Here is a 25,260-nt window from a genome sequence, read left to right as displayed (position 1 = left end):
GAAGAAATGCCCAGGAGTCGTCAGGAAGAGATAGGGTCTGGTACACAAAGTGAATGAGCTAATCTTGGAGCTTAGGTGGTTCATCTATAGTACTAGGTGGAAGGCAGAGGATGTCGTGGGCAGATGTGGTGCAGAGGGCTGATGATATTTTTTTCTGATTGCATATCATAAGGCTCATCTGAGAGAGAGGAGGTGTTGGAAATTTGAGAAGAGGGGAGGGTGTGAGAGTTGCCCAGAACAGTGGGAGAGACTATGTACTGGGAGTTGTGCTAGTTCAGACTGCTAGAACAAAATATCATAGACGAAGTGGTTTAAACAACTTATTTCTAACAGTTCCAGAGACTGAGAAGTCCAAGATGAGAGTGCTGGCATGATCAGGGCTGGCTTCCTGGCTTGCAGATGGCCACCTTCTCGCTGTATCCTCATGTGACACAGGGCGAGAGAGAGCATGCCCTTGGCACTAATCTTGTCGTGGGGGCCCTACCCTCATGACCTCATCTAAACATAATTACCTCCCAAAGACTCCGTCTGCCAATGCAATTCCATTGGGAATTAGGGCTTCAACATATTTTGGGAGGACAGTCTGTCCATAACAGGAATGTGGTATGCTTCCCAGGCACCATGAAGGGCCCACCTGAGATTTCTGGTGATGAATTTAAATTAAAGTGAGCCATCGGGCATTGTGTTTGTGTATGTTTGTCTAGTCGAGTTTAGCTCTCCGGGCCTAGGCATACTTAGCAGACAGTTGAGTTTAACCAGGACTGATATTTTTCCAGGTGACCATGATGAGGGGAGGGAGGAAAGGAAGAGTGATTATGTGATGACTGACCATAATTTAAGCTGGCCAAGGAGGGACATAAGGACACAAAGATCAGTTGACAACATGGTAGATCAGTGCTTTGTAAGCCCTAGGCGGGGTGGAAGAATTTTTGGATTCAGGGTACCAGAGGGAATGAACTAGGAGATAGAAGGTGCTTGAAATTGAAAGGTATGGAGAGGTTGCAGGTATTAGTAATGACAGATCTGAGGTATGACTGTGCAGTTGGAAGTTGAGATAGGCTGGAGAACAAAATCACTGGAAGAGAGGAATTCAGAGTAATGTGAGATATTCATTAGTGTAATTATTTCAACAAATAGGGATTTTGTTTTTCATGTGTCATTACTTGAAGTTTAAAGGGAAGTAGGGTTAGGGGAAAAAAAGGAAGGATCCAAGCAACCCATACAATGCTTGATTACATTTTTTTTCTGTACCTTAATATCCTAATGCTAATAACCTAACCCAGTATTACAGGTCCCTGTCATGAGCATTCTCATAGCTGGCCTTTCTTTTTTCTTCATGTTCTATATTAACATTGATTTTTTTTTAATGCAATAATTGTTGATTCTTCAGCATTGAATACATTCTTGGATGATCCTGAATTTGCTGATATTGTGTTGAAAGCAGAGCAAGCAATAGAATTTGGAGTTTTTCCAGAAAGAATCTCTCAAGGTTCAAGTGGAAGTTACTTTGTGAAGGATCCTAAGAGGGTGAGAATTTCACAGATCTGTAGTGTACATAACAGAAATTTTGGAAAACACTAATTTGAATGTGAAATCACTGTAAGGTTCTGAAGATATTTTCCTAATAAATCTGATTGCACCCTTTTCAAAAATAAAGATCAGGTTTTTGTTATTTTTAATTAAAGCACTCTACTATTTAGAAATAAAGCTCTTCATTTTAAGTCATAGTTTGCTGTCCTACTATTTTAATACTTGGTTTCAAGCATTTATGGAATACTCATATTCAGCAAAGGATTTGTTGAGTTTATATTCATAAGTCCTTTCTTTACAGTAACTATATTAGCCAACCAAAGTAGAAATTTAAACTTTCAAAACGTATTTAATGTCTTTTCCAGATCTTTTTCAAAGGCTTATTTGCCCTAGGAGTATTTTTTCCTGCATTATGCCAGAGGAGCCTGGGCAGTCTGAAGATTGAAGGCATTGGAATGTGACATAGTGAAATGAACCAAAGTATAATTCTAGGGCGGAAGAGAGAAGTTGATATGGGACTTTGTTCCACTTAGTCTAGAATTTTTCAGAAATCTATATTATCTCTGAAAGCTTTCTGAATGTTACATAGCCAGCAGTTCTTTTTTCAGGAGTAAAAAAGATTATGATTTCATCGTAATATTTTTTGCAAATATCAAAGATATATTTTAAAAAACAAAGTCTTTTTTGAGTTTTAAATGTATATGTAGGTAATGTCAATCTATCAGCCTAATTCCAAGTATGATTTTGTAATTTGTTCTTGTTGACTTTTTTACTAGTGACTTAGACTTTATTACATTATATAGCAATTATATACTTAAAATTTTAAATCTTGTCTAAGGATACTTCACCCTCTAAATTTAATATGAATATATTTTATCAGACCAGTAATAAAGATTATAGACTTTAGACATCCATGAGCAATTTTTTTAAGAGGAGAGAATTTATTTAAAATTGATTCATAAAAAAAATGGAGAACGATTAGGGTAGGAGAGTCTCACAGCATAGATGTTCACATATAGCTATCATTACCTTTGTATTTTAGAGACTACTTTTTATCATTGGATTTATTAAATCATTTAACAAATGCTTGAACTCCTACTGTGTACCAGGCACTGTTCTGAGTACTTGGGATACAGCCCTAACAAGGAAAGTCTCTGTCCTTTAGAATGTACATCTAATGAGAAAGTAGATGATAAACAAATAAACATATAATTTTGATATTTAATAAATAATGAATAATAACATCGTTTGACCTAGAGCAGTGGGTTTTCAAACATTGTAAATCAGTGTAACCCTTTCATAACTTGGAAGTCCAGTAACAAAACAGATGAAGTCAGAGTTGATCTAGTTAAGTGGCATGGGGTCTTAGAGCCCTCTCTCATCTCCACTCTCACCTTCCCTAGTGTTTCTCAGAGCACAGTTTGAAAACTACTAGCCCAAAGGATTATTGATTTTAGATTGTTGGATGAGAATGAATATAAAAATATAATTAAAACTGAACCTCTTAATATGTAAGGGTAATGCCCAAATCTGGTGGGAAGAAATACAAAAAGATTTCTCAAAATGCATTTTATGGATTATTGTCTCTCTATATTAAAAATCTAACAAAATTTCTACTTTTTTATATAGAAAATTATTGGTGTGTTTAAACCCAAATCAGAAGAGCCTTATGGCCAACTGAATCCGAAATGGACCAAATATGTTCATAAGGTCTGCTGCCCTTGCTGCTTTGGTAGAGGCTGCCTGCTTCCTAATCAGGGATACCTTTCTGAAGCTGGCGCCTCCCTTGTGGATGAAAAGCTTCATCTGGGCATTGTACCTAAAACAAAGGTAAAAGAGAAATTGTTTTTAATTATGTACTTCTAATTTGTAGTCTACTTCTCTGTGAACACTTTAGTAATATTTCTAACGACAGAGCCTAAAGTTGAGCCCTTGTTTTGGTAATCCAGAGTCATGAGTAACTAATAAATTGATTCTAGTGGAGATCCACAAAGTGTCCAAGGGGAATAATATCCCTTGCTCATACAAGCTTCGATGGTGCTGACAAGAGGGAAAAAAACTAACATTTAGAGAGCAGAAAAATATCGAGGTTCTAGATACTCTCTTGAAGGTAGAGATAACTAATGCGCTCAAAAGACTATTTTTTTTCTTTTTAGCCTTTATAAATTTTTACTTGAAGACTTCCTCAGAATATTCGTTCCTAATTCTACATCTCTGGACGATTACTTCTTGCTTCCACTGGCCAGTTTTAGGCTGTCCCTTCCAGAAATATATGCCATTTAACTGAGTTTGCAAAATCCCTAAGCCTTTCTATTTTAGATTCTCTGAGACATTTAGTATAGGGTTAAACTCTGCTAATTTACAGTTTTAGAGTACATTTCATGTAGTATATGAGTAGAAATACTATAATGCAAATTCTGATAACCATTTTTCTAAAACTGTATGTTTCCAGGTGGTTTGGCTTGTCAGTGAGACATTTAACTACAGTGCAATTGACCGTGCAAAATCTAGAGGCAAAAAGTATGCTTTAGAGAAAGTGCCAAAAGTAGGTAGAAAATTCCATCGGATAGGACTCCCTCCTAAGGTAAATTACTGTGCTACGTTTTATTTTGGGGGGCAATTCAGCATGTATTACCTGAGCACTGTGTGCTGTAGGCGCAGATATAATAGTAAATAAAATGGGTTTTTCATACTCAAAGAGCTTATAGTGAATAAGCCATCTCAGTGCAATATGATAAAGCTGTTAGGATGGTTAAATGCAGGAAGGTCGGAGATTTTGGGTTGTCTAACTCGGTTTGGATGGCTAAGGAGTGTTTCCAAGAGGAGTTTGCACCTATGGCTTTTTAAAGTAAAGGCTAAACGCACAGGTCAAGAACCAGACCTGGGTTTCCCTCCCAGCCTCTCTACCAGTTAGCTCTGAGACCTTGAGCAAGTCCCCTACTCTCTAAGCCCTAGGCTCTATAAAACGGGGGTGAGAAAAACTACCTCCTGGGGCTATGAGATTAAATGAAGAAATTCACGTCAAGTCCTTGGTATGGTACCCGGCACACAGTGTAGTAAGTGGTAGTAATTATGTTACTGGCTACATACTAGATTTTATTATTTCTTACCACTTTTATTTTTTTATTTATTTTTTCTTTTTTTAAAGATTTTATTTATTATTTGACAGAGAGAGAATGAGAGAGAGAGCACATGAGAGGGGGGAGGGTCAGAGGGAGAAGCAGACTCCCCGCTGAGCAGGGAGCCCAATGCGGGACTCGATCCCAGGACTCCGGGATCATGACCTGAGCCGAAGGCAGTCGGTCAGCCGACTGAGCCACCCAGGCGCCCATCTTTCTTACCACTTTTAAATAAACCTCAGGAATGATTAGCAGCTAGCTAAGCAAGAGTGGGGAGGATTAATGGGAAAGCATTCTAGAAAAACTTTAGGCTTTTTTTTTTTTTTTAATATATTTGTGATTTTCTTTTGTGGTTGCAATGCGTTTGTCTAGATAAAAGAATTTGAATAAAAATTCATGGCTAACGTAAATTGTTTTTAAAATTGTACTCCAGGTAAGCAGGAAGTTTGAAAATTTTTACAAGGCCTGTTATTCCTTGGATATGCTGAAATTAAGTGTGACTAAAGAAGGATATTATTATTTCCATATTTATGACTACTAGGACTTAATTATAAGTGCTTTAAAGAAAACCTTTTAGAAATAGTTAAAATCTCATGCCAACAACAAGAACATAGTATTAAGATAAGAAATAGATTTTCTTTGTGGTAGTTTGTATTTATGAGACCAACTAGGTGACCTGTATGTCCTGTGCTGTACATACATGCATGTAGTAATTTTAGTGACAGAAATGTATTTTAAAATGGACATATTTTCAAGGAAAGGATTTTCTTAAAAACCACTCTAGAGTTTATGATTGATTGATTAGTTATTTAAAATTTATGACAGGATCTGTAATCTGCAAAGACAAAAAATGCATTCTTTTTTAAAATAAGGCTATATTCTTATTTTATGTTGTAAACAAAAAATCCTGAAGTATTTCTTCAGTAAGATAAAATTGCACTGTTATTAAATGACCAGGAGAGGTGTACTATTTGGTTTCCATAATTAAAGTCATTTTAATGAATATTTTTAGAAAACAGCTTTCTGAGTTGAGATTATCACCTTGAGAGGCATTTTCTTTTTTAATTATCCTAAAATAGTCTCTATGCTCCTCAAAAGCCTAGGGTTGAACATTTTTAATTTGCTATGTATTCTTTGTGTGATTATTTAAAATTAGTGTATAAAAATGGTTTTGATAAATGTGGCTTATCTAAATTAGTGTTAACTCTTTTGTTTTTCTTACCATGTTTATATAGCATATTTTATGATGATACTACTGAGAAATTGAAAAAGTAATCCCTTTTTTCTTGTACTTTCTTTTCTAACTATAGTTCTTAAAATTATAGATTGGTTCCTTTCAGTTATTTGTTGAAGGTTACAAGGAGGCTGAATATTGGCTTAGGAAATTTGAAGCTGACCCTTTGCCTGAGAATATTAGAAAAGAATTTCAGTCACAATTTGAAAGATTAGTTATTTTGGATTACATCATCAGAAATACAGGTATTGAAGTTCTCTTATTCGTTCACTCAAATCTTGTTAGCTTGCAAACTGTATTCAACTCTGTTTTTTTTTAATTTTATTTATTTATTTGAGAGAGAGAAAGAGCAAAGCAGGGGAAAGGGCAGAGGGAGAGGGAGAAGCACACTCTCCCCCGCTGAGCAGGGAGCCTGATTCTGGGCTGGATCCCAGGACACTTGAGATCATGACCTGAGCTGAAGGCAGCCGCCCAACTGACTAAGCCACCCAGATGTCCCCGTATTCAACTCTTGATGCAGAAGTCTTGAGGCTACTTTTTCTCTACCTGCCTTGGAAAACAGAGATGTAGTACTAACTCCCCTGGGCAAAAAGTTAATCCTGTACTGGAGATCCTAATTCCTAGCAGGCTCCTGCCCCCGTGATAGAGGTCAGTTCCTGTCCCTACCGGGGGATTTCTGGGCAGTAGGACAAAGCGAGAAACGTTATCTGTGTAATATGAATAATTAAAACTTGATTGTGTAAATTACTTTAGATGCTTATTTTGATGTTAGGGAACTGTTGGTATAGTCTATAAATACATTATACTCTTAATTTTTTCTGTTCTAGAAGGGAGCAATGATGTAGATAATCTGAAACAGTGGTTCCCAAATGTGGTTCCCTGGACCGACTGGGTCAGCATTATATGGGGACTTGTTACATTTACATCTTCTCAGAGGAGTGCACCCCAGCCCTACTAAAGCAGAAACTCTGCAAATGGCGGCCACCGGTCTGTTTTAACATGTCCTCCAGATAATTCTGATGCACTCTGAAGTTTGAGAACCCCTGGCTCAAAATGCTTGCTCATTTATATTGGTTTCTGAAAAAGCATTTTTATACTTTTCCAGTTACCTTTTTAATTACTATGGTCCTGGATTAATGTTAAAATTGATGTAGAGACTAGAGAACTTCTTTATAGACATTAGGTGAGAATCTACCCAGAAATTTGCCTGGCAATAGAGGTAGATGTTTTTTCTTCCTAAGATGAAGAGAAGTTATCCTTGATTTTAACAAACTTGATTTAATAGTTCTTTTTTTTTTTTTTAAGATTTATTTATTTATTTGAGAGAGAGAGAGCAGGCACTGAGCAGGGGAGAGGAGCAGAGGGAGAGGGAGAAGCAGATTCTCCACTGAGCTGAGATCTCGATGTGGGGCTCATCCCAGGGCCCTGAGATCATGACCTGAGCAGAAGGCAGACACTTAACCGACTGAGCCACCCAGGCACCCTGATTTGATAGTTCTTGATAATAATTATACGTACCTCACAAAGTGGTTGTAAGGATTAAATGAATTAGTACATGTTAAGTACTTACAACAATGCCTGGCACAGAGTAAACTCTCAAAAAGTGCTAGCTAACATTTGTAAGTATTTTTTAGTTTGTATGTGTTAAATTAGAGCTTTTAATATGTAAACATAGGCCACAGATAACCAGTCATGGTCTTAAAAATCAAAAGGCGACTAGATTATTCCTTTTTCTATTAAGCTCTGATACCCATAAAAAATGAAGTAACAGATTTGTTTTGTCTTGAAAGACAGGGGAAATGATAATTGGTTAATCAAATATGAAAAGCAGAAACAGGGAAAGGAAATTAAGGTAAGGAAATTACAAAATTATACACATACACACACAATCAATTTCTGTAAAAGATTCCTTAAATTTTATGTTATTCTTCATTTCCTTCACTTAGATCCTTGATTTTATCTCCTTTTTCCGTTTTTCTCATCTTCTTTTCTTCCTCTGTTTACATTGCATTTTTTAAATTCTATTTTTCTAAATCTCTATGTAGCTTTTATGTTGTATTTTTTTTAAACTTTTTTTTAGAACTTGTGAAATTTGTTGTAGAACCACTAGATTTATTTTGCCTTTATGTAATAAAAATAAAGGCTTCTGGTATTTTTGGTCAGCATGGTTATATTTTAGTAATTTGTTTCTTTCTGAGTCTTAAGACTACTCAATAATGCAGATGAATCTCAAAATCCTGCTGAGTGAAAGAAGCTACACACAAAGGGAACACACTGTCTGATTCCACTTACATAAAAATCTAGAAACTGCAAACTAATCCCTGGTGACAGAAAGCAGACCATGGTTGCCTGCAGGTGGGGCAGAGGGAGGGAGGGACTGCAAAGGACACCAGGAAACTTTTGGTGAATGTTTCACATCTACAAATGCTTATCAAATTGAATACTTTAATATGTGAAGTTTATTGTGTGTAAATTATACCTCAGTGACATTGTAAATAGAAAAAAAAGAAATGGCAATTGTAGCAGAAATGGGTTTAAAATACACACATAAATATACACATTCAAAATAGTTTCTAAATATATTTTATTGGTATATCTTAAGCAATTAGATTTTACTGAAAACTTCATTCTTTTAAGTATTTTGTGCATTTTCATTGAGGTCAGATATTTGATATAAACTAAAAGAAACAAACCAGACATATATCAAACAGACCTTCATGCTAATACTTTTAATTTTATCTTTTTCACCTTTTGTTTTTATGTTGGCCACTTAATATGTTGGCAGCCATCTATCTTTACATACCCCTTAGCATGAAAACCCTCTTGCTCTCAAGGTCTTTGTTTCAGCTATGGAAAAATGTAGAAGTTAGGAATGGCCTACATTCTGTCATGAATAGCATCTTGAGATTCCTTCTACTGGACCTTATTATATTTGGTCTTTGGGTAGTTTTATTTAGAAATATTTTGTATTTGGACTAATTAATTCTAGGGGACCCTAGGAAAGACTAAATTTTTAATAAGGTAGCTTTGTTCTCTTAAAAATATCAGTATTTTGCAAATGTCATACATTTAAGCAGTTCATATAGCAATAAATTACCTGGAGCAACATATTGTTAAGTCTTAGCATTTCCAGGTCCTCTTCCCCAAAGAGGAAAAAAAATGAAACCATTACTATCTAAATTTATAATAACAAATTAAAAAAAAAACAGTGATTATGAAATTCTTACTGATTTATAAGACAGTTTCTTGCTTTTGAGGGTAAAAATTTATATTTTCTGGCAACCTATTTTTTATTTTTATAGGCTCTTCAAATAAAATGTCTTTAAACCTTAGTAATTTTTAAAAATTTATTTAATACTTGATCTTTTGGAAATATTCATACAAATTTTTTATCGGCAGACCATTTTTTTCTTCTTTAGGAAACGCAATGGATTGATAATAAAGAATCACTTATTAAAATAGCTGCAATTGATAATGGTCTGGCATTTCCTTTTAAGCATCCTGATGAATGGAGAACATGTGAGTATTTAGAACCACCTATAGATTCTGTAATTACCCTTTTCCAGAATAAGAAGGGAACAAAAATTACAGATATCAAAAAAGGAGAAGAAAACCTGGGTGAAGGATAACCATTGATTAGGGCTCTGGTCTAGAGTCTGGGGATGCAGAAATGTGTATTGCGTGGGCCTTGCCATGTATTGTTTGCTTAGCTTTGAATGACTGGGTCTGGTTTTGGTTTTTTGGCTTGTGTTAGTCTTCTAGAATAAGTTTTTAAATATTAACAAATTGGGAATCATCTATTTTAATATTTGGGTAGAATTTAACTTTAATGTGTTGGGTAGTATTCACTTACAAAACAGTTTAGACTTACCTACCCCCTTCCAAGTGAGTAGTGTTTTATCTACCTTTTCAGTCTCCTGTGGTTACTGGTCTGGTTTGCTACATCTTCTTGAGCTAATTTTTGACATTTTTACTGTGCTTAAAATTGTTCATGACATCTTGAGATCTAGATTTATGGGTACAAAGTTTTTTATAGAATTGTCTTATAATTAAAAAAAAAATCCCCTGTATGTATATTAAGTATTTAGGTGTGAAAGGAAATGGTATCTAATTTGCCTTAAAATATTTAGGGGGAGGGAAAACAGGGATAGGTGAAACACGTTCTGTAAAAATTTGGGAATAGTTAGATTATTCAAAATATAAGAGTTCATTGTACTAGTTTTTAAATTTTTTTATATTTCTGAAATATATGTAATATATTTTTAAAATAATCTCTTTTATCGAGGCACCTGGGTGGCTCAGTTGATTTAAGCATTCAACTCTTGACCTGAGCTCAGGTTTTGATCTCAGGGTCGTGAGTTTGAGTCCTGCATTGGGCTCCACGCTGGGTGTGGAGCTTACTTTAAAAAATAAGTAAAAAATAAATAATCTCTGTATCTATGACTGTGCCTTTTTAAATTCCTACTGTTTATTAGTGGGCTTTTTTTTTTTTTTTATCATTAGGCTTGCCACAGACTTGTAAAGCATTGGCCTTTTTACACTTATTTATTTTCTACTTTTTTTTTTAAGATAATTGGCCTTTTTTTTTTTTTAATTTTATTATGTTAGTCACCATACAATACATCATTAGTTTTTGATGTAGTGATCCACGATTCATTGTTTTCATATAATTGGCCTTGTATTGATCAGGTTTTCATTTTGTTTGCTTTTTCTCTTTCATTGATTTGTGTTTTCCATCGTTATTCTTTTCTTCTGTTGTGTTCATCCTATTTTGCTTGCCTATATATTTTTCTGTAGGTATCCTTTTGGCTAAGCCATAGATTAGAGAGGGGCTGCTCTGTTGTTCTGCTCTGCATATTCATACTGTGAGACTTACCCTTTGGTGGGAGTAACTTAGGAAGATTTTGTTTGGTTTTAGATTTTCTATGTCAATTGATTAAAAAAAAAAGAATCGCCATTGTCATTTTCAAGTTCTATTGCTTTGTGATCTGTGAATGCAGCTGCGTGAATTCTCTTTGAAATTTGTTAGTAATTGCTTTATAATCTTGTAGATGGCCAGTTTGAAGGCACTTGAAAAGAATGTGTTTGGACACAAAGTTCTGCATCTGTCTATTAATTAAAGTTTGTTAGTTGTTAGTCAAATCATAATTTTTTTTGATCTGTTAATTTTTGAGAGAGTTGAAGTTCATTGTGATTGATTCTGGCAATTTCTTATTGCATTTCTATACATTTTTTGCTGTGTATTCACATACATAAAGGCTCAGCATTTTATCTTGCTGGTGGCTTGTTCTTTTATTAGTGTGAAATATATCCCACTTTATCCCTCAGTGTTTTTTACTTTTCTTATTTTATCTGTTGTTACATTGCTACACCTCATTTCTTTTTATTAGCATTTACCTGGTATTATTCTATACTTTTATTTTTTACTTCCATCATTTTGTTTTAAGTATATGACTTATAAACAACACTTAACTGGATATTTTTTTTACCCAATCTGAGATTCTTTTAATAGGTATACTCAACTCTAGTTAAAGTCTCAATAAATTACTGATGTGTTTGAACTTTTCCTGCCATCTTGTTTTTTTCTATCGACCATAAATTCCAGTTGTTTTTTTTTTCCTTTCCTATCTTTTGTTGAACTGACTTAAGTTGTCTTTGTTTCATTGTTTTTTTTCCTCTAATAGTTTGGAATTTATATGCAAATCGTATTTTAAAAGTGTTAAGTTTAAGGTGCCTACAATACATCTGGGAAATTTTGCCAAGTATGCAGATGAGAATTAAGGATCTGGAACTTAAATAAGGAATTGATATTGAGGATATAGTTTTTAAATTGTCACCGTGGTAGTGGAAGCTGTGGTGGTGGTTCAGGGAGGTCACGGTGAACAAATACCATCACTAGGACAATATGAGATACACAAATACTCAGTAAATGTTTCATGAATGCTTAGCAAATGAAGGAGAGAAAGGGGGAATGGTGGCATTGAAGACGAGAGGAAAAGCCAGCAAACAAGAGAAGTGGCTTAAAAGATAGAAGGTACACTTTGAGAGAGTAGTATTTCCAAAGCCACACAGAGAATTTTACAGAGGGAGATGATCAAGAACAGTACTACTTGATAAGTAGCATGAGAACAAATGGGCCTTTGGAGAGACTCTTAGGAAATGACTGGTGGTCTTAGGGGAGAGAGGTGTTTTGTTTGTTTTGTTTTTTATTTAAGGAAAGAGTGCACTTGAGCAGGGGAGGGGCAGAGGGAAAGGGAAAGCCGACTCTGCGCTGAGTGCAGAGCCTGATGTATGGCTTAATCCCACAACCCTGAAGTCATGACCTGCGCTGAAATCGCGAGTCAGATGCTCAACCAACTAAGCCACCCAGGTGCCCCTAAATGAGAGAGTTTGAATGGTGATAATAGAAATTGAGGGATAGGGATTGGAAGTAAAAGCAGGCTTGGAATAGGGCTTTTATGTGATTGGTCAGGGAAAAGGAAATTGGATATAGCTTCAGGGAGATGTGGGCCAGAGGAATGGACAGTGTACTTCCCACAGTGTACAAGGATATAGTAAAAGAGAAGTAAGAGGGAATGACTGTAGATATAGATTTTTTTCCTTAGGGCTTTCTAAGTGGTAGGAGCCATCAAAGCTGGAGGTCGTCATCATATGAACCCACAGTGGTTTTGTGGTTGATCATATTGTTACAAGCCTTACACTTTCTTGCAGGAATCTGAATATGCACCCTCTCTAGAAGATTCTACTGCTTTACAAATCTTTCTAATCCTAGTACTGCATATATTTAACGGTCTTCTTAGGAGAAAACTAGAATTAGCCTGGAGTAATGGATCTTTGATCCCTTAAAGCCACTTACCTATTTACCTACTAATGACTTAAAATTTTGGAACATCATATGTTTACGTGCATATGCAAGTGGTCAATTCCTGATGATTTGTGAGTAAGAGGGCAGGGAAACGTCAGCCATGGTATTTGATCTGGGGCTGTGAATAAATTATAGGTGTCCCGTAATTTCCAAACTCAGGAACCAGAGATTCAGATATATTTTTGATGTAGGGCTGTTTGAGATAGACTCATTATTGAAATTCTTACCCTTTACTATTTAAAACTCAGGAACCTAATTAATTAGTTCCAGTAATACCTCCCTGTGCTTTACCGTCCACACTTGATCTTAGCCAAAAGGCTAAGAAGTGATTGTGCTTTACCGTCTAAATTAACCAACCAAACTTGGAATCAGGATGATCATTCTCTGATAACTTCTTTCTCTCTCTCTCTCTTTTGTTAGATCCATTTCACTGGGCTTGGCTTCCTCAAGCAAAAGTTCCTTTTTCTGAAGAAATAAGAAACTTAATTCTACCATATATTTCTGACATGAACTTTGTGCAAGATTTATGTGAAGATCTTCATGAACTTTTTAAGGTAAATTTTTAGTTAATTGCGGAAAATGAAATAAATCTTCGAGGAGATTTTCTTAATAGAGCTAATTTGCAATTTACTGCTTCTGGTATCACTACTTGCAGTAGAACCTGACTTAAAAAGGAATTAACAGTTTTACCTTACAGGAGCATAAATTTGTGAAGTTACACTGATTATGAGTGTTCTCTGACGTGAGGTTGTATTAAAACTTGACAAGTTGTTTTCTTCAAAAGTTGATTTTTTACAGAAGTACCCTATAATTTATAATAAATGCTTGGTGAGCTGCTAAGATTGAATCCTCTCAAAAAAGCCTAAACCCATTGGCTGGAAGGTCATTTTAAATCCTTTTGGAACCAGTTGGAGTATAAATAAACTATTCTTGTCATTCTAGAGGCATCCAAAAATAAATCAAGGAAAAATACTCTTTAAACATTATTTTATCTATTAGGAAGGCTTCAAAATGGCCTTACGTGCTAAGTTGAAGAGTACATTTCTTTTGAAATATTTGTTTCAAAGATCTTGATTTTTGGAATTATAATAATGTGGGGTTTTTTTCTGTTCCACGAAAGACCGACAGAAGATTTAACAAAGCCACTTTTGAAAGTCAGATGTCTGTGATGAGGGGTCAGGTAAGTTAACCTTTTTATGATCTTGTTCATTAAGAAAAAAATCTCTTTGAAACAGTTGTTAACTTTTTTCTCCATGGTGACCCAAAGAGGCAGTTCTTTTATGCTGAACCGAAATAGCTCATGTGATTAAAAATGAAGTGGATTTCAGTAGCGGCTTTCCTTGTGTTCTAAATTAGATATTTTTTTACCTTTTTGTTTATTGTTTGTTAGCCAGTTTCCCCTCCTGTGAATTCTTTGTCCTCATTTTGATAACTGTTTTCCCGAGTGTTACTATATTTTTCCTCCTCAAATCTACTTGCTTGGATGTTTCAATACCAAGTTCCGTTGCCTGTTGATTGTCTTTCTCATAGAATGTGTTTGGCCTTTCCTGGAGCAGTCAGTGAATTATCACATCACCAAGGTTGAGCACTGATTGAGGCATAAAAGTACTGATTGTAACTCAGTCCTGTCACTCCTTACCTCCTTTACTTAGGGATATAAGGTGTTAGGTCTGCTGGTGTGGACCTGTAGGCTGGCTGACCTACCGATAATGTCTGGTCCTTCCACTCTATTAGTAGTATTTAGATTCCAAAAGGAAGACTTGACATGAAAATAAATTAATGTAAATAATTTTGTAAATATTGTAAACAAATAAATTACTGTAAACATTGTCTTTTAGTGACTTACTAATTAACTTTTTCTTCCTAAAGTACACATTTAATTTAAGGTAGCTGCTGCATGCATACCTGGGGCAAAGAAGTCTAGTTTTTGTACTAATTATTACATTATATAATTTTAACAAATATATATAATTAAATTAGAAAATCATTCATTCACCAAACATTTATTGACAGAACTAGTACCAGAAAGTGTTCTAGTGATTGAAATAAAACCATGAGCAAAACCCAGTTCCTTCTTTCCTGGAGCATGTGCTGTGATGACAAGGCCAGGAGTCAGGGAAAAGAGATGGATTATTACTTCATACACCTCTCTGTGCTCCATTGTATGTATGCAGTCCTTTGCTGGAATCATAAGTTTTAAATAGTAAGCGAAATGGCTGGAGAAGTAGGCTATAGCCAGATCTTGGAGGCCGTAAGTGCCAGAATACAGATTCCATGTGGAAGGGATTAGAGCCGTGAGAGACTACCATTCAGAAATGTTGTGTGATGAGACAATATTTCTAGAGAGGACACCTCCTGGATTGCTTTTGTGAACTCCCTGAACTTCTGCTAAATTCTGTTTATATGTGCATTTTAGGGTGGGGGACAGGCAATAGGATTTATATGTCAGCAAAAGGAGTCTGTAACCCAAAGATTAAGGATCACTGCAGAAGGTGAGGCTGGACATTGAGGTGTAGATTTGCTCAGCAGAAGAGGCGGCTGAAGCCAGGGAGCCTTGCAGGGAGGTGAGTGAGGTAATTCAGGCAGGTATGAAGGGCTCAAGTGATCGGTGGTTATAATTATGTTGAAGAGTGTTACCATCCCAAACTATAGTTGAGCTAAGTTTTCTGGCATAGATAATTATCCCCTAAGTTGACCCTTTCGCTTGAAACAAAATTGATTTATCAGTATGCTCCATCTTCAAGAATTCTCTTATCCCTAAAGATATATCTTAGGAATTCTTTTTAAGGAAAAGCTGTAAATAATTGTGTCAGCTTTAATTATAGATTAAAGCCAGTACCTGAGGAATTTAAATATAAATTTTAAAATGCTTGTCTGACAAGATATGGGGGCATTCCAGTTCTGAGGTCTGTCGCAAAGCTAGACCAGAGGCTACCTGCTATTTTAAGTTTATTTATTCATGTCCTGTCTCATTCACAAATGAGTTAAGGTATTACACAAATGTGTATAATATGTAAAAATGACAAGCTCAAGATCTGGGGAAAGAAAAAGATAAAATGATACCTTGGCTATATGTTTTAATTTGATTTTGTTTTGGTTTTTTAAAATTTTAATTTGGTTTTGTCTTTCTGATAGCCAAAAAGAATAAGGTACCCTGACCATGTACATGATTATATGTATATAGCTTTTTGGTTTTAACTGTTTTTTAAAAAAAGTTTGTTTGAAAAGTTAGATAGTATTTTATGTCCTAAAGTAAATCAGTGTTTTGAAACAGAAGCCTAACAGACAAAAACAAATAACAGCAACCTATGTTCCCAGCAACAAAATCATTATTCAGCCGGTTCCTTAAATAAGTCAAAATACTTATTTTATTTCTATTGTTTATAATTTTCTTTAAACCTCTTTGCCCTCCAGTTTTCCACTTAACTTCAGATTTGTGCTTTGGTACAACCAAATCTTTTGTCCTAGTTTATGGTTAAGTTTTTAGTTTTGCACACATAATCAGTGACATGTTCTAATTCTTCTCATAAAGATGTGGACTGGAACTAAGAACTTATATGAAGGCTTTTTTTTAAGTCTGGGACTGGTAATGTTTATTAAAGTTAAAGATTTTGAATGTTACTTTAAATACAGTAGGTCATGGAGCACCTGGGTGGTTCAGTCGGTTAAGCCGCTGCCTTCGGCTTGGGTCATGGTCCCAGGGTCCTGGGATCGAGCCCCGCATCGGGCTCCCTGCTCGGCAGGGAGCCTGCTTCTCCCTCTCCCTCTGCCTGCCTCTCTGCCTACTTGTTCTCTCTCTCTCTCTGTCAAATAAATAAATAAAATCTTTAAAAAAAAAAAATACAGTAGGTCATGATCAGGGTCAGTAAGATCGTTCATTTTGTTTTATTATTTTTTATGTTTCAAGTTTTTATTTAAATTCTAGTTAGTTAATATGTAGTGCAATATTAGTTTCAGAAATAGAGTGTGGTGATTCATCACTGACAGACAACACCCAGTGCTCGTCACAAGTGTGCACCTTCATACCCATCACCCATCTAGCCCATTCCCCACCCACGTCCCTCCATCAACCCTCAGTTGGTTCTCTGTCATTAAGAGTCTAAGGTCATTCATTTTGTGTTCTATCTCTGCCGGGCATATTACTATTACTGTGCCTGTTGGGAACACTGGACTTCGGGACATATTTATGTGAAATGTATTTTACATGTGGTCTGAAAAAATGGCAGAAATAATAAATAAAACTGCCCTAGGAATACACAGTGAACACCTATTCAGTGACTTTTAAACCAGAAGCTCATTTGCAGATTCAGTAATAATTGACGTTGAAGAAAAGAAAACGAACACTTGAGTAGCTCCTGAGTACTTTACCCCTGTGATGTTTGGTATCACTTATCCTTACAGCAGCTCTCCATAGTTCTCTGCGTTTTATGTGGAGGAAACTTGGCTCAACGGGGTTAAGTAACATGTTAAGTCTGTAAAATAAGGAGCTCTTCGTCTGGCACATCAGCTGCATTTAGGCATTGCCTCTGCCTGCGACCCTTCCCATCTCTTCTCTGGATTTAATGATCTTGTAAGTGGTATCCTGACCGCTTCTCCTGTCTTTCACAGTAGTCCAGAACCATCTCTCTAAAAGCACATCTGATCACGTCTCCTGTGACTTACGACTCCATGATTCCTGGGTGTGCATTGGTTCCAGTGCCGACTTAGAGCACAGGCCACGGGACCTTTGGCACTCTTCCTGCATCCATCCCATTCACCTGCCTTATCTCTGGGCAGTGGTGGCTTCCCCTAAGCCTGGCCACTCCTAGCCATCCTTCCCTCCCGTTTCCCATTTCCCAGTGGCGCCCTCATGTGCCTTCTTACCACTCCTCAGTTGCCTTTTCTTCTTCCTCTGGAGGAAGGTTTTCCTTCAAGCTCCAGCCCTATCTTCCTAGGCTCAGAGTTCTGTTTTCTGCAGCACTCCCTGGAAATACACTGGTGTCAGCCTTGACTCAAAAATCCGATGTTAAAACAGCATGTTGGGCATATTACTATTGCTTACTATCACTTAAAATCAACCAGAAAATAGGTGTGGTTTTACATAGTGCAGTAATTCTTATACCCACTAAAATTTGAGGACCAGTGAACCAGTCTAAAGGAGAGCAAAGTCTGTATGTGGAAGTCTGTGAGTTTATATCATCTGCCTTTGGCCTAACCATCACATCCCTACCCAGTTCTCAAATGTGGCATCGATGGAGACTAGAGTGTTTCTCCTTGCCTGCAGTGCTTAGTCTATTTCTAAAAATAGTCTTCTCTGATTTAAATATATAATAATATATTTGTTCTTTCAGAAATGAAAAAATGGGTGATATCTAGGAGAGGGGGTCAGATTTTAAGTCAGGGCATAGGTCCACTGTTGTTAAAGTGTTCATTGCTTTTTATTCTAGTTATTTGTTCGTATGGCTGTTTGTTTCTAGAATGTGTGTACTTTAAGGGCTCATATGGGTTTTTTTCTCCCGTTCAGTCTTCTCTCTGCCCCAACACAGTGCATGCACCATAGATGTTTCTTTAATAAGTAAATCCAAGATCATCAAGTGTCTTCTCAACTTTCAAAGAAACATTAATATTTAGGATAGTTTTAGGATTGAGTAATTTTTGCTATTATATATTTAAAAATTGTTAAGCTTGTAGAATGACTTTCATTTTCTTTATACAATTCTATTTTCCAGATTCTCTACAACAGTCATGTCTTTAGAGTCAGGAAAATATTAGATATTACTTAAATTAGTGTGTTTAGACTAACATTTTTAGAATAGAATTTTTAAAACCAGAAGAAGAAACTAACCAGAAGAAGAAACTAATAAATGTGCCCACATTTATTTTCATGATAAAAACAATGCTTATAAATGTGAATTTCATGAATTCTTTGTGTCTTGTTATCCAAGTATAGCCAGCCTAGAAGATTTTAAGGGAAGAACTTAAAAGGGATCCTAAATACAGTGAGTAACTACTGTAGCTAGTAAAGATTTATTTCCCTGAGGTGTTAAATACTTCAGATTTTCTAGGATCTAAACTGTCCAGTTTTATACTATTCAAAGTATTTGAATTTTATTTATTAGTATGGCTTTATGTTGAAACCTTTATGCTATCACTATTAAATAATCTTTACAAGAACCATTAAAATATATACTATCTGTATATTAAATATTTTCAAATACCTGAAGGAGACATCTTTGTTTCTAAAGTACATAACAAAGGGAGTTTTTTACCTGATATGCAGGAAAAAAAGAAAATGAATTATTAAAATTTTATTTTATCTGAACAGAGTAGAGTAAGCTATGCATTGAGTTTCATAACCTTATTTATGTGGTCAAGTAGCAATTCTGAGAGTATGTTTAAACATGGAATGTAATATATTTTACTCTTCCTAGTTTTATCTTTTCTATTTAAGAGTAAACTCTTAAATGAAACTTTATTTTAAATGGCTACCTTCCCTAAATCTTTAACCCCCTGGCCTTGCCTCATGCTTTCCCATCACACTTTTACCCTGTAATATACTTGGTATAATTTACTGATTCATGCTTCGTGACTCCTCCCCCTGCTAAAATGTAAGCCTTATGGAAGCAGGGGTTTTGTTTGGCTTTTTCCTGTTGTAGCCCCAGCACTTAGAGCCTAGCACGTAGTAGGCATGCAATAATTTTTTTGTTGGATGAGTGGATAAGGCAAGTATGTAGTTAAAAGCAGACTATTTTTTTTTTAAGTTTTTATTAAATTCCAGCTAACATACAGTGTAATATTTGTTTCAGGTATACGATTGAGTGATTCAACACTTCCATACAACACTTGGTGCTCATCACAAGTGCCCTCTTTAATCCCATCCCCTATTTCCCTCATCCCCCCACCCACTTCCCCTCTGGTAACTATCAGTTCTCTATAGTTAAGAGTCTGTTTCTTGGTTTGCCTCTCTCTTTTTTTCCCCTATGATAGTTTGTTTTGTTTCATGAATTCCACATATGAGTGAAATCATGGTATTTATCTTTCTCTGACTTATTTTGCTTAGCGTAATACTCTCTAGCTCCATCCACATCATTGAAAATGGTAAATTTCATTTTTTCTTGTGGCTGAGTAATAATCCATTGTATATTTTATATATATATATATATATATATATATTCCACATCTTCTTTACCCATTCATCAGTGGTGGCCATTTGGGCTCCTTCCATACACTGCTGGTGGGAATGCAAGCTGGTGCAGCCACTCTGGAAAACAGTACGGAGGTTCCTCAAAAAGTTAAAAATAGAGCTACCCTACGACCCAGCAATTGCACTAATAGGAATTTACACAAAGAATACAAAAATACTGATTTGAAGGGTTACATGCCCCCTGATGTTTATAGCAGCACTATCAACAATAGCCAAATTATGGAACAAGCAGACAACTTAAACCAGTCTTCATTTAGCTTCTATGTCAAATGGAGAATGTGGAGCCATTTACTTTACTCGGTCTGTTGGGCATAAATGGATGAAATAAAAATTGTAGTTATGAATAAATGGTTAAAATCATGTCAGTGAACTGAGGGAAGGTTTTTTATCTTACTTGAACTAGTGAAAATATCTCTTCTTCGCACAGATCTTAAATCTTACCCAGGCACTGAAAGACGGGAAGAGTCCTGTGCAGCTGGTGCAGATGCCGTGTGTGCTTGTGGAGCGCAGTCAGGGTGGAAGTCAGGGTCGGATCGTCCATCTGAGCAGTGCGTTCACCCAGACTGTCCACTGCAGGAAGCCATTCTTTTCCTCCTGGTAGCAGATGTAAGAGTAAAAGAAAAACCGTTTGGCACAATGTCGTTAAAACAATACAGTAATGCAAATCTGCTGTTCAGAGCTCCCATTGCCAAAACCTCAAATAATGTAAGTCTTTTTAAAAGGTTATCTTTTGAATGTAATCAAAAGTTTACAGTTTTTTTTGTCCAAATATTAAATTTCTATTTCAGGGAAGCAGTGATAAATCTTCTATATTGTATTTTTGTAGAAAAATTGTATTTTATGTTGTTGATGTTAGTTTAAAAGGTAATTTCATGGTTTATACGTTCTGAAATGACTGTAACTACTTTAGAATTCCAAGTAGAAAAATAAGGCATTTGTTGACTTTGAATAACTTTTTATATTCTTTTTAAACATTGAGAAGGATGTTCATGTTCACTCTTCTTACATTATAAAAGGCCTTCGAGGATGAAACTGCTCTTACAGACTTTAATAAGTGGTTAATAGAAAAACAGGTAAGAATAGAGCAATGTTGCCTTAATTGAAAAAGCTGCTATTTTAGAACTTGAATAAGTCCCTAAAGTGATCATTGTTAGGGACCAGAAAGTTATATTTTGGTTGAGTAAAAAGTGACCATTTTATTTTCTGTACTTCAGAATGTTTTTGCTCAATTATTTTGTTATAGTAAGGAAACAAATCTAAAGATATTGCCCCTTCTTTAAAAAAAAAAAAATGGAAACACTCAACTGAGACTGGAGGGGACTAACATGAAATTAAGGCAGATCTCCAATATTTTGAAATTCCAAAATAGCATTAAAAGTCCCTTTTGTTTCTTGCATGGGATCAGTTACTTAATGAGTTAGTACTTTAGAGTACTGATCTTACTCACTTTAGTAGTTCAGTTGGTATTAACTTCACTGAAAAGTAAACCATACCTCAAAGTGTATATTGGATTGCATTTTGGGGTTCTAGGGCGTAAGTCCTTAAAAATAACAGTCACATTGTAGGGTACTTGAAATTACCAGTGTTAGTTTAATTAACAGTCAACTTTAAAATATCAGCCCTAACTAACGGGGAACATGACAAAGATAACCATAAAGTCATTTATAATTTGATTTTGAAAATCAGTATACCAGACATCCTAGGACTTTGTAGCACCTTTAACTCACCAAGTGATTTAAATTGAGACGAGCCCAGTCCAAAGATTTGATTACAAGGAACCAGAAGCTTCATTCTTTTCTTCAGGCCCCAAACAAGTAACATTACCACTCAAACTAAACTGGCAGTTTGAGTTCTGGGCCTTTTGGTTTTTTAGCTTTCTGTCTTGTGATTTTTTTTTTAATTAAATATTTTCATGTAAAAAATATTTCATGAAGGTTAAATTAGGACAGAAGACAGGTCTGCAGATCCCCCTTCCTTCACCTCTTTCTCCTGGTCTCTGTGGATATGGCGAATAAGAACACTGCTGTCTCAGTACACGCCCCCTAGACACCATGGTCCCCTGCCTCTCCCGACCTCCTGCCATCTTCATGCTGAGAGCATGGGAAACTGACTGGAAATTCAAAACTCAACTACCATCTTCAGATAAATACTAGTGATTAAAATGTGCCTTTTGAAGATGTGTTCTTAAAGAAATAAGTTGTTACGATGTGAGTACTGCTTTCATAAAATGGTTTTTTTAGTATTTTGAGAATTGCTATATTAATTTTTATAATGGAAAACTTAGTAAATTCCTACTGTTTTATATCCTGAAGTTAAAAATAGTGTGGAACTATTTTTTAAATGGCCTCATCAGGCTAGAAGAGTAAAGTTGAAATATTTAAGATATGATCATAAGTCAGAGTACATTGGTTATATTTTGTAAATTTTCATGAACTTGATTCTTATTTAAATATTGTGTTAATTTTTTTCAATGAGTATATTTATAGTGTCAAACTTGGTAGACTAATCATTGCTTAAGGTCACGGTTCTCCTGAAGTACATATATTGAATATTTAGAATATTTGTGAACACATTTATGTTTATGAATAATGCCAAACCACCATTTCCCTCGTATGTTAGTGGTATAGTTTAATTCTTTAAAATTCTAAAAGCCATATGTAACTGGAACCTTTATAATTGGAGACATTTTACTTTTGTTTAATTATATGCTTTCTTATTCTCCTCCAAATTTGTCAACAGTTGGAGGCTGTGGAAAACCTGTGGAAGGTTTTTTGCAGACTTGAAAACAGTTTGAGTCACAATTTTTTTATTTAAAGTTCTGTACTGATGGAATTAAAGCCTTATTAAAAACAGATAGCGAGTGTTCTTTAATCACATTACATCCGAAATCCTCTTACAGACGCATGAAGATCTAGGCAGGGTCTTAACGTTTGATAGTCCGTCTTTTCTCCCAGGTGCTTGGGCAACGGTACAGGGTTGTGGCAAAGATTGACAAAGTGTTGCTCTACCTCTGCCCAGCCTCTGTTGCAGTTCGTCCAGGGCCAATGACACGTGGGGACGAGTGATTGACGTGACTTCTGGATCTGGCAGTAAAACTCACTGCCTTCACCTGCAGTGGCCATGATTGACCACCTCTTCTCTTCCTGTTGGCATATATACAAAGAATTCACAGAATGCACGCGGCCGGGGCCTGTCGGTCACGGCTTAGGGAACCACCAGGAGAGCGCGCCGACTGACGTGAGCAAGAAACAAGTGCTTGTGTTGAGTCACGGAAGTCTGGAATTTATGTGTTGCTGTAGCATAGTCTGCCCTATTCTGGGCATTATAATAGAAAAATACAAATCATTTTAAAATAAAAAATCACTTTTAGGAGGCGCCATGGTAGCAACAGCAGGTGGTTTTTTAATCTCCCCAAACCCCCAGGTGCTATGTTATAGCAAAAGAAGAAAACACCGTGACACCATCTTCACTAAAATTAGGTGGTAAGTAACCCTGTGAATCCCAGAATCTGAGCAGTTTGGGCTAAAACCATCAATAGCAGTAAGATCACAGGGGAACAGAGGTTTTAGAGGAATGAGCAGAAGCAAAGTAAGGGGACTAGTGGTGGGGAAACAGGTCTGTTGAGCATTCGGCTGGCAGCTGGGAATAGGAGCCCGCAGAAAGGTACGAGAGTGCTAGGGCGACCTGGTCTGCAGAATTCTCAGAAGTAGCCCCGGGGAACACGTGGGCCTGGCCTGAGGCAAATGATGGGTGTGGAGCACACATTGGCAAAGGAAGGACTGCGCAGGAACAGGTAAAGGAGAGAAGGTTCGGACATGGGTGGAAGAGGGGACCCAAGGAGACCGAATATGGAAAGTACCAGCGCGGTACACAGAAAACCATGTTCTCCAACCCTGCGTAGTAACTGCAGCAGAGAGAAGCCTCGAACCACAAAATTAGGAAACTATTCTGGCCCACCTCACCTCCTACACAGGAATCTTCTAAAAAGACAGGAAAATCCTTCTCACTTAAACACAACCCACATCTTACACTGTGCTCTAAGAGAAGGATAACGACCTGTATAACATACCCACAGAAAGCAAAGATACCCAAAAACATTTGCAAAGCAGAGGAAATCTGTGATCTAATATTTTTAAAAATTATGAAGAAATTCAAGGAATGATAGAAGCTTAAGAAAGAAGGCTGTAACATCAATATTGGAAAAGCTCAGATTAGATAGCAAGCAACAGGAGGAAATAAAATGAGAGCTGACAGGGCTCAGAGCAAATATTAGAGTTAAAAATACACTTCAGAAATAAACTGGAAGGAATACAAGAGCAAACAGACAACAAATCCACAAAAACCCTATGGCAAACATCATACTGTTGGAAAGTCTCAAGGATCTGTGTTAGTTTTCTATTGCTGCTGTAATAAATGGCCAGAAACTTTAGTGACAAAACCAATACAGATCCGTTACGTTAAAAGCTCTGCAGGTTTGAAGTCTGATGCAGGTTTCACGGGGCTAGAATCACGGGGTGAGCAGGACCGCATTCCTTTCTGGAGGCTCTAGGGGAGAGTCTGTTTTCCTACCATTGCCAGTTTCTAGAGGCCTCACACATTCCTTGACTTGAAGCCCTCTTCCTCCCATCTACAAAGCCAGCGACAAGAGGTTGAATTCTTTTCCTATCACATAGCTCTGACACTGACTTCTGCATCCATCTTGCATTTTTAAGGACCCTTGTGATTACATTGGGTCCACCCAGATGACCTAGGTTTTCTCCCTATTTTTTTTTTTTTAATTTTTATTTATTTTTTGACAGAGAGAGACAGTGAGAGAGGGAACACAAGCAGGGGGAGTGGGAGAGGGAGAAGCAGGCTTCCCTGCTGAGCAAGGAGCCCGATGCGGGGCTCAATCCCAGGACCCTGGGATCATGACCTGAGCCGAAGGCAGACGCTAAACGGCTGAGCCACCCAGGTGCCCCGGTTTTCTCCCTATTTTAAGGCCTGCTGATACACAACCTTAATTCCATCAGCAACATTAACCTCCCTTGGCCATACAACATGTTCACAAGTTCTGGAGAGCAGGACATGGGCATTTCGGGGATGCTATTATTCTGCCTTCTGTACTTTCCCTCAGAGATCGGTTACGTGGTAAGGATGCCTGCTTTCGTTGCTCTTGCTCAATATTGTACTGGAGAGCCTATAACCAGCGCAGTCAAGGCAGGAAAGAGGCAAAAGGCAGGAGGATCAGAAATTAAATGAAACAAGGAAACAGATTTCCTTGAGTTGGGATCCAATCAAGTTTTACTCATTGCATTTGTTTGTTCCATCTTCTAATCTAGAACAGTTC

The 25,260-nt window shown here is 36.5% G+C and overlaps 1 protein-coding gene across 5 annotated transcripts in view; it reads left to right on the top strand.

The window, feature by feature from the left end:
- The window catches only part of PI4K2B (phosphatidylinositol 4-kinase type 2 beta), a 31,453-nt gene extending 6,727 nt beyond the window's left edge, over window positions 1-24,726 (top strand). For 2 of the 5 annotated variants that reach the window (XM_081812536.1, XM_081812539.1), the window contains exons 2-10: window positions 1,391-1,527; window positions 3,160-3,360; window positions 3,983-4,114; window positions 5,975-6,128; window positions 7,674-7,735; window positions 9,303-9,402; window positions 13,169-13,302; window positions 13,869-13,928; window positions 20,359-22,783. In XM_081812536.1, coding sequence (XP_081668662.1) covers window positions 1,391-1,527; window positions 3,160-3,360; window positions 3,983-4,114; window positions 5,975-6,128; window positions 7,674-7,735; window positions 9,303-9,402; window positions 13,169-13,302; window positions 13,869-13,928; window positions 20,359-20,532 — 1,154 coding nt within the window. In that variant the 3' untranslated portion in view covers window positions 20,533-22,783. Of the gene's footprint in view, window positions 1-1,390; window positions 1,528-3,159; window positions 3,361-3,982; window positions 4,115-5,974; window positions 6,129-7,673; window positions 7,736-9,302; window positions 9,403-13,168; window positions 13,303-13,868; window positions 13,929-20,358; window positions 22,784-22,949 lie in introns of those variants that run through there. The other 3 variants (XR_014143083.1, XM_081812537.1, XM_081812538.1) reach the window with 3 other exon arrangements.
- The last annotated feature ends 534 nt before the right edge of the window (window positions 24,727-25,260 follow it).

This window comes from Leptonychotes weddellii, chromosome 2, assembly GCF_054177405.1.
Source record: "Leptonychotes weddellii isolate Sample4059 chromosome 2, ASM5417740v2, whole genome shotgun sequence".
Lineage (NCBI taxonomy): Eukaryota > Metazoa > Chordata > Mammalia > Carnivora > Phocidae > Leptonychotes > Leptonychotes weddellii.
This window is presented reverse-complemented; position numbering and strand designations above follow the sequence as displayed.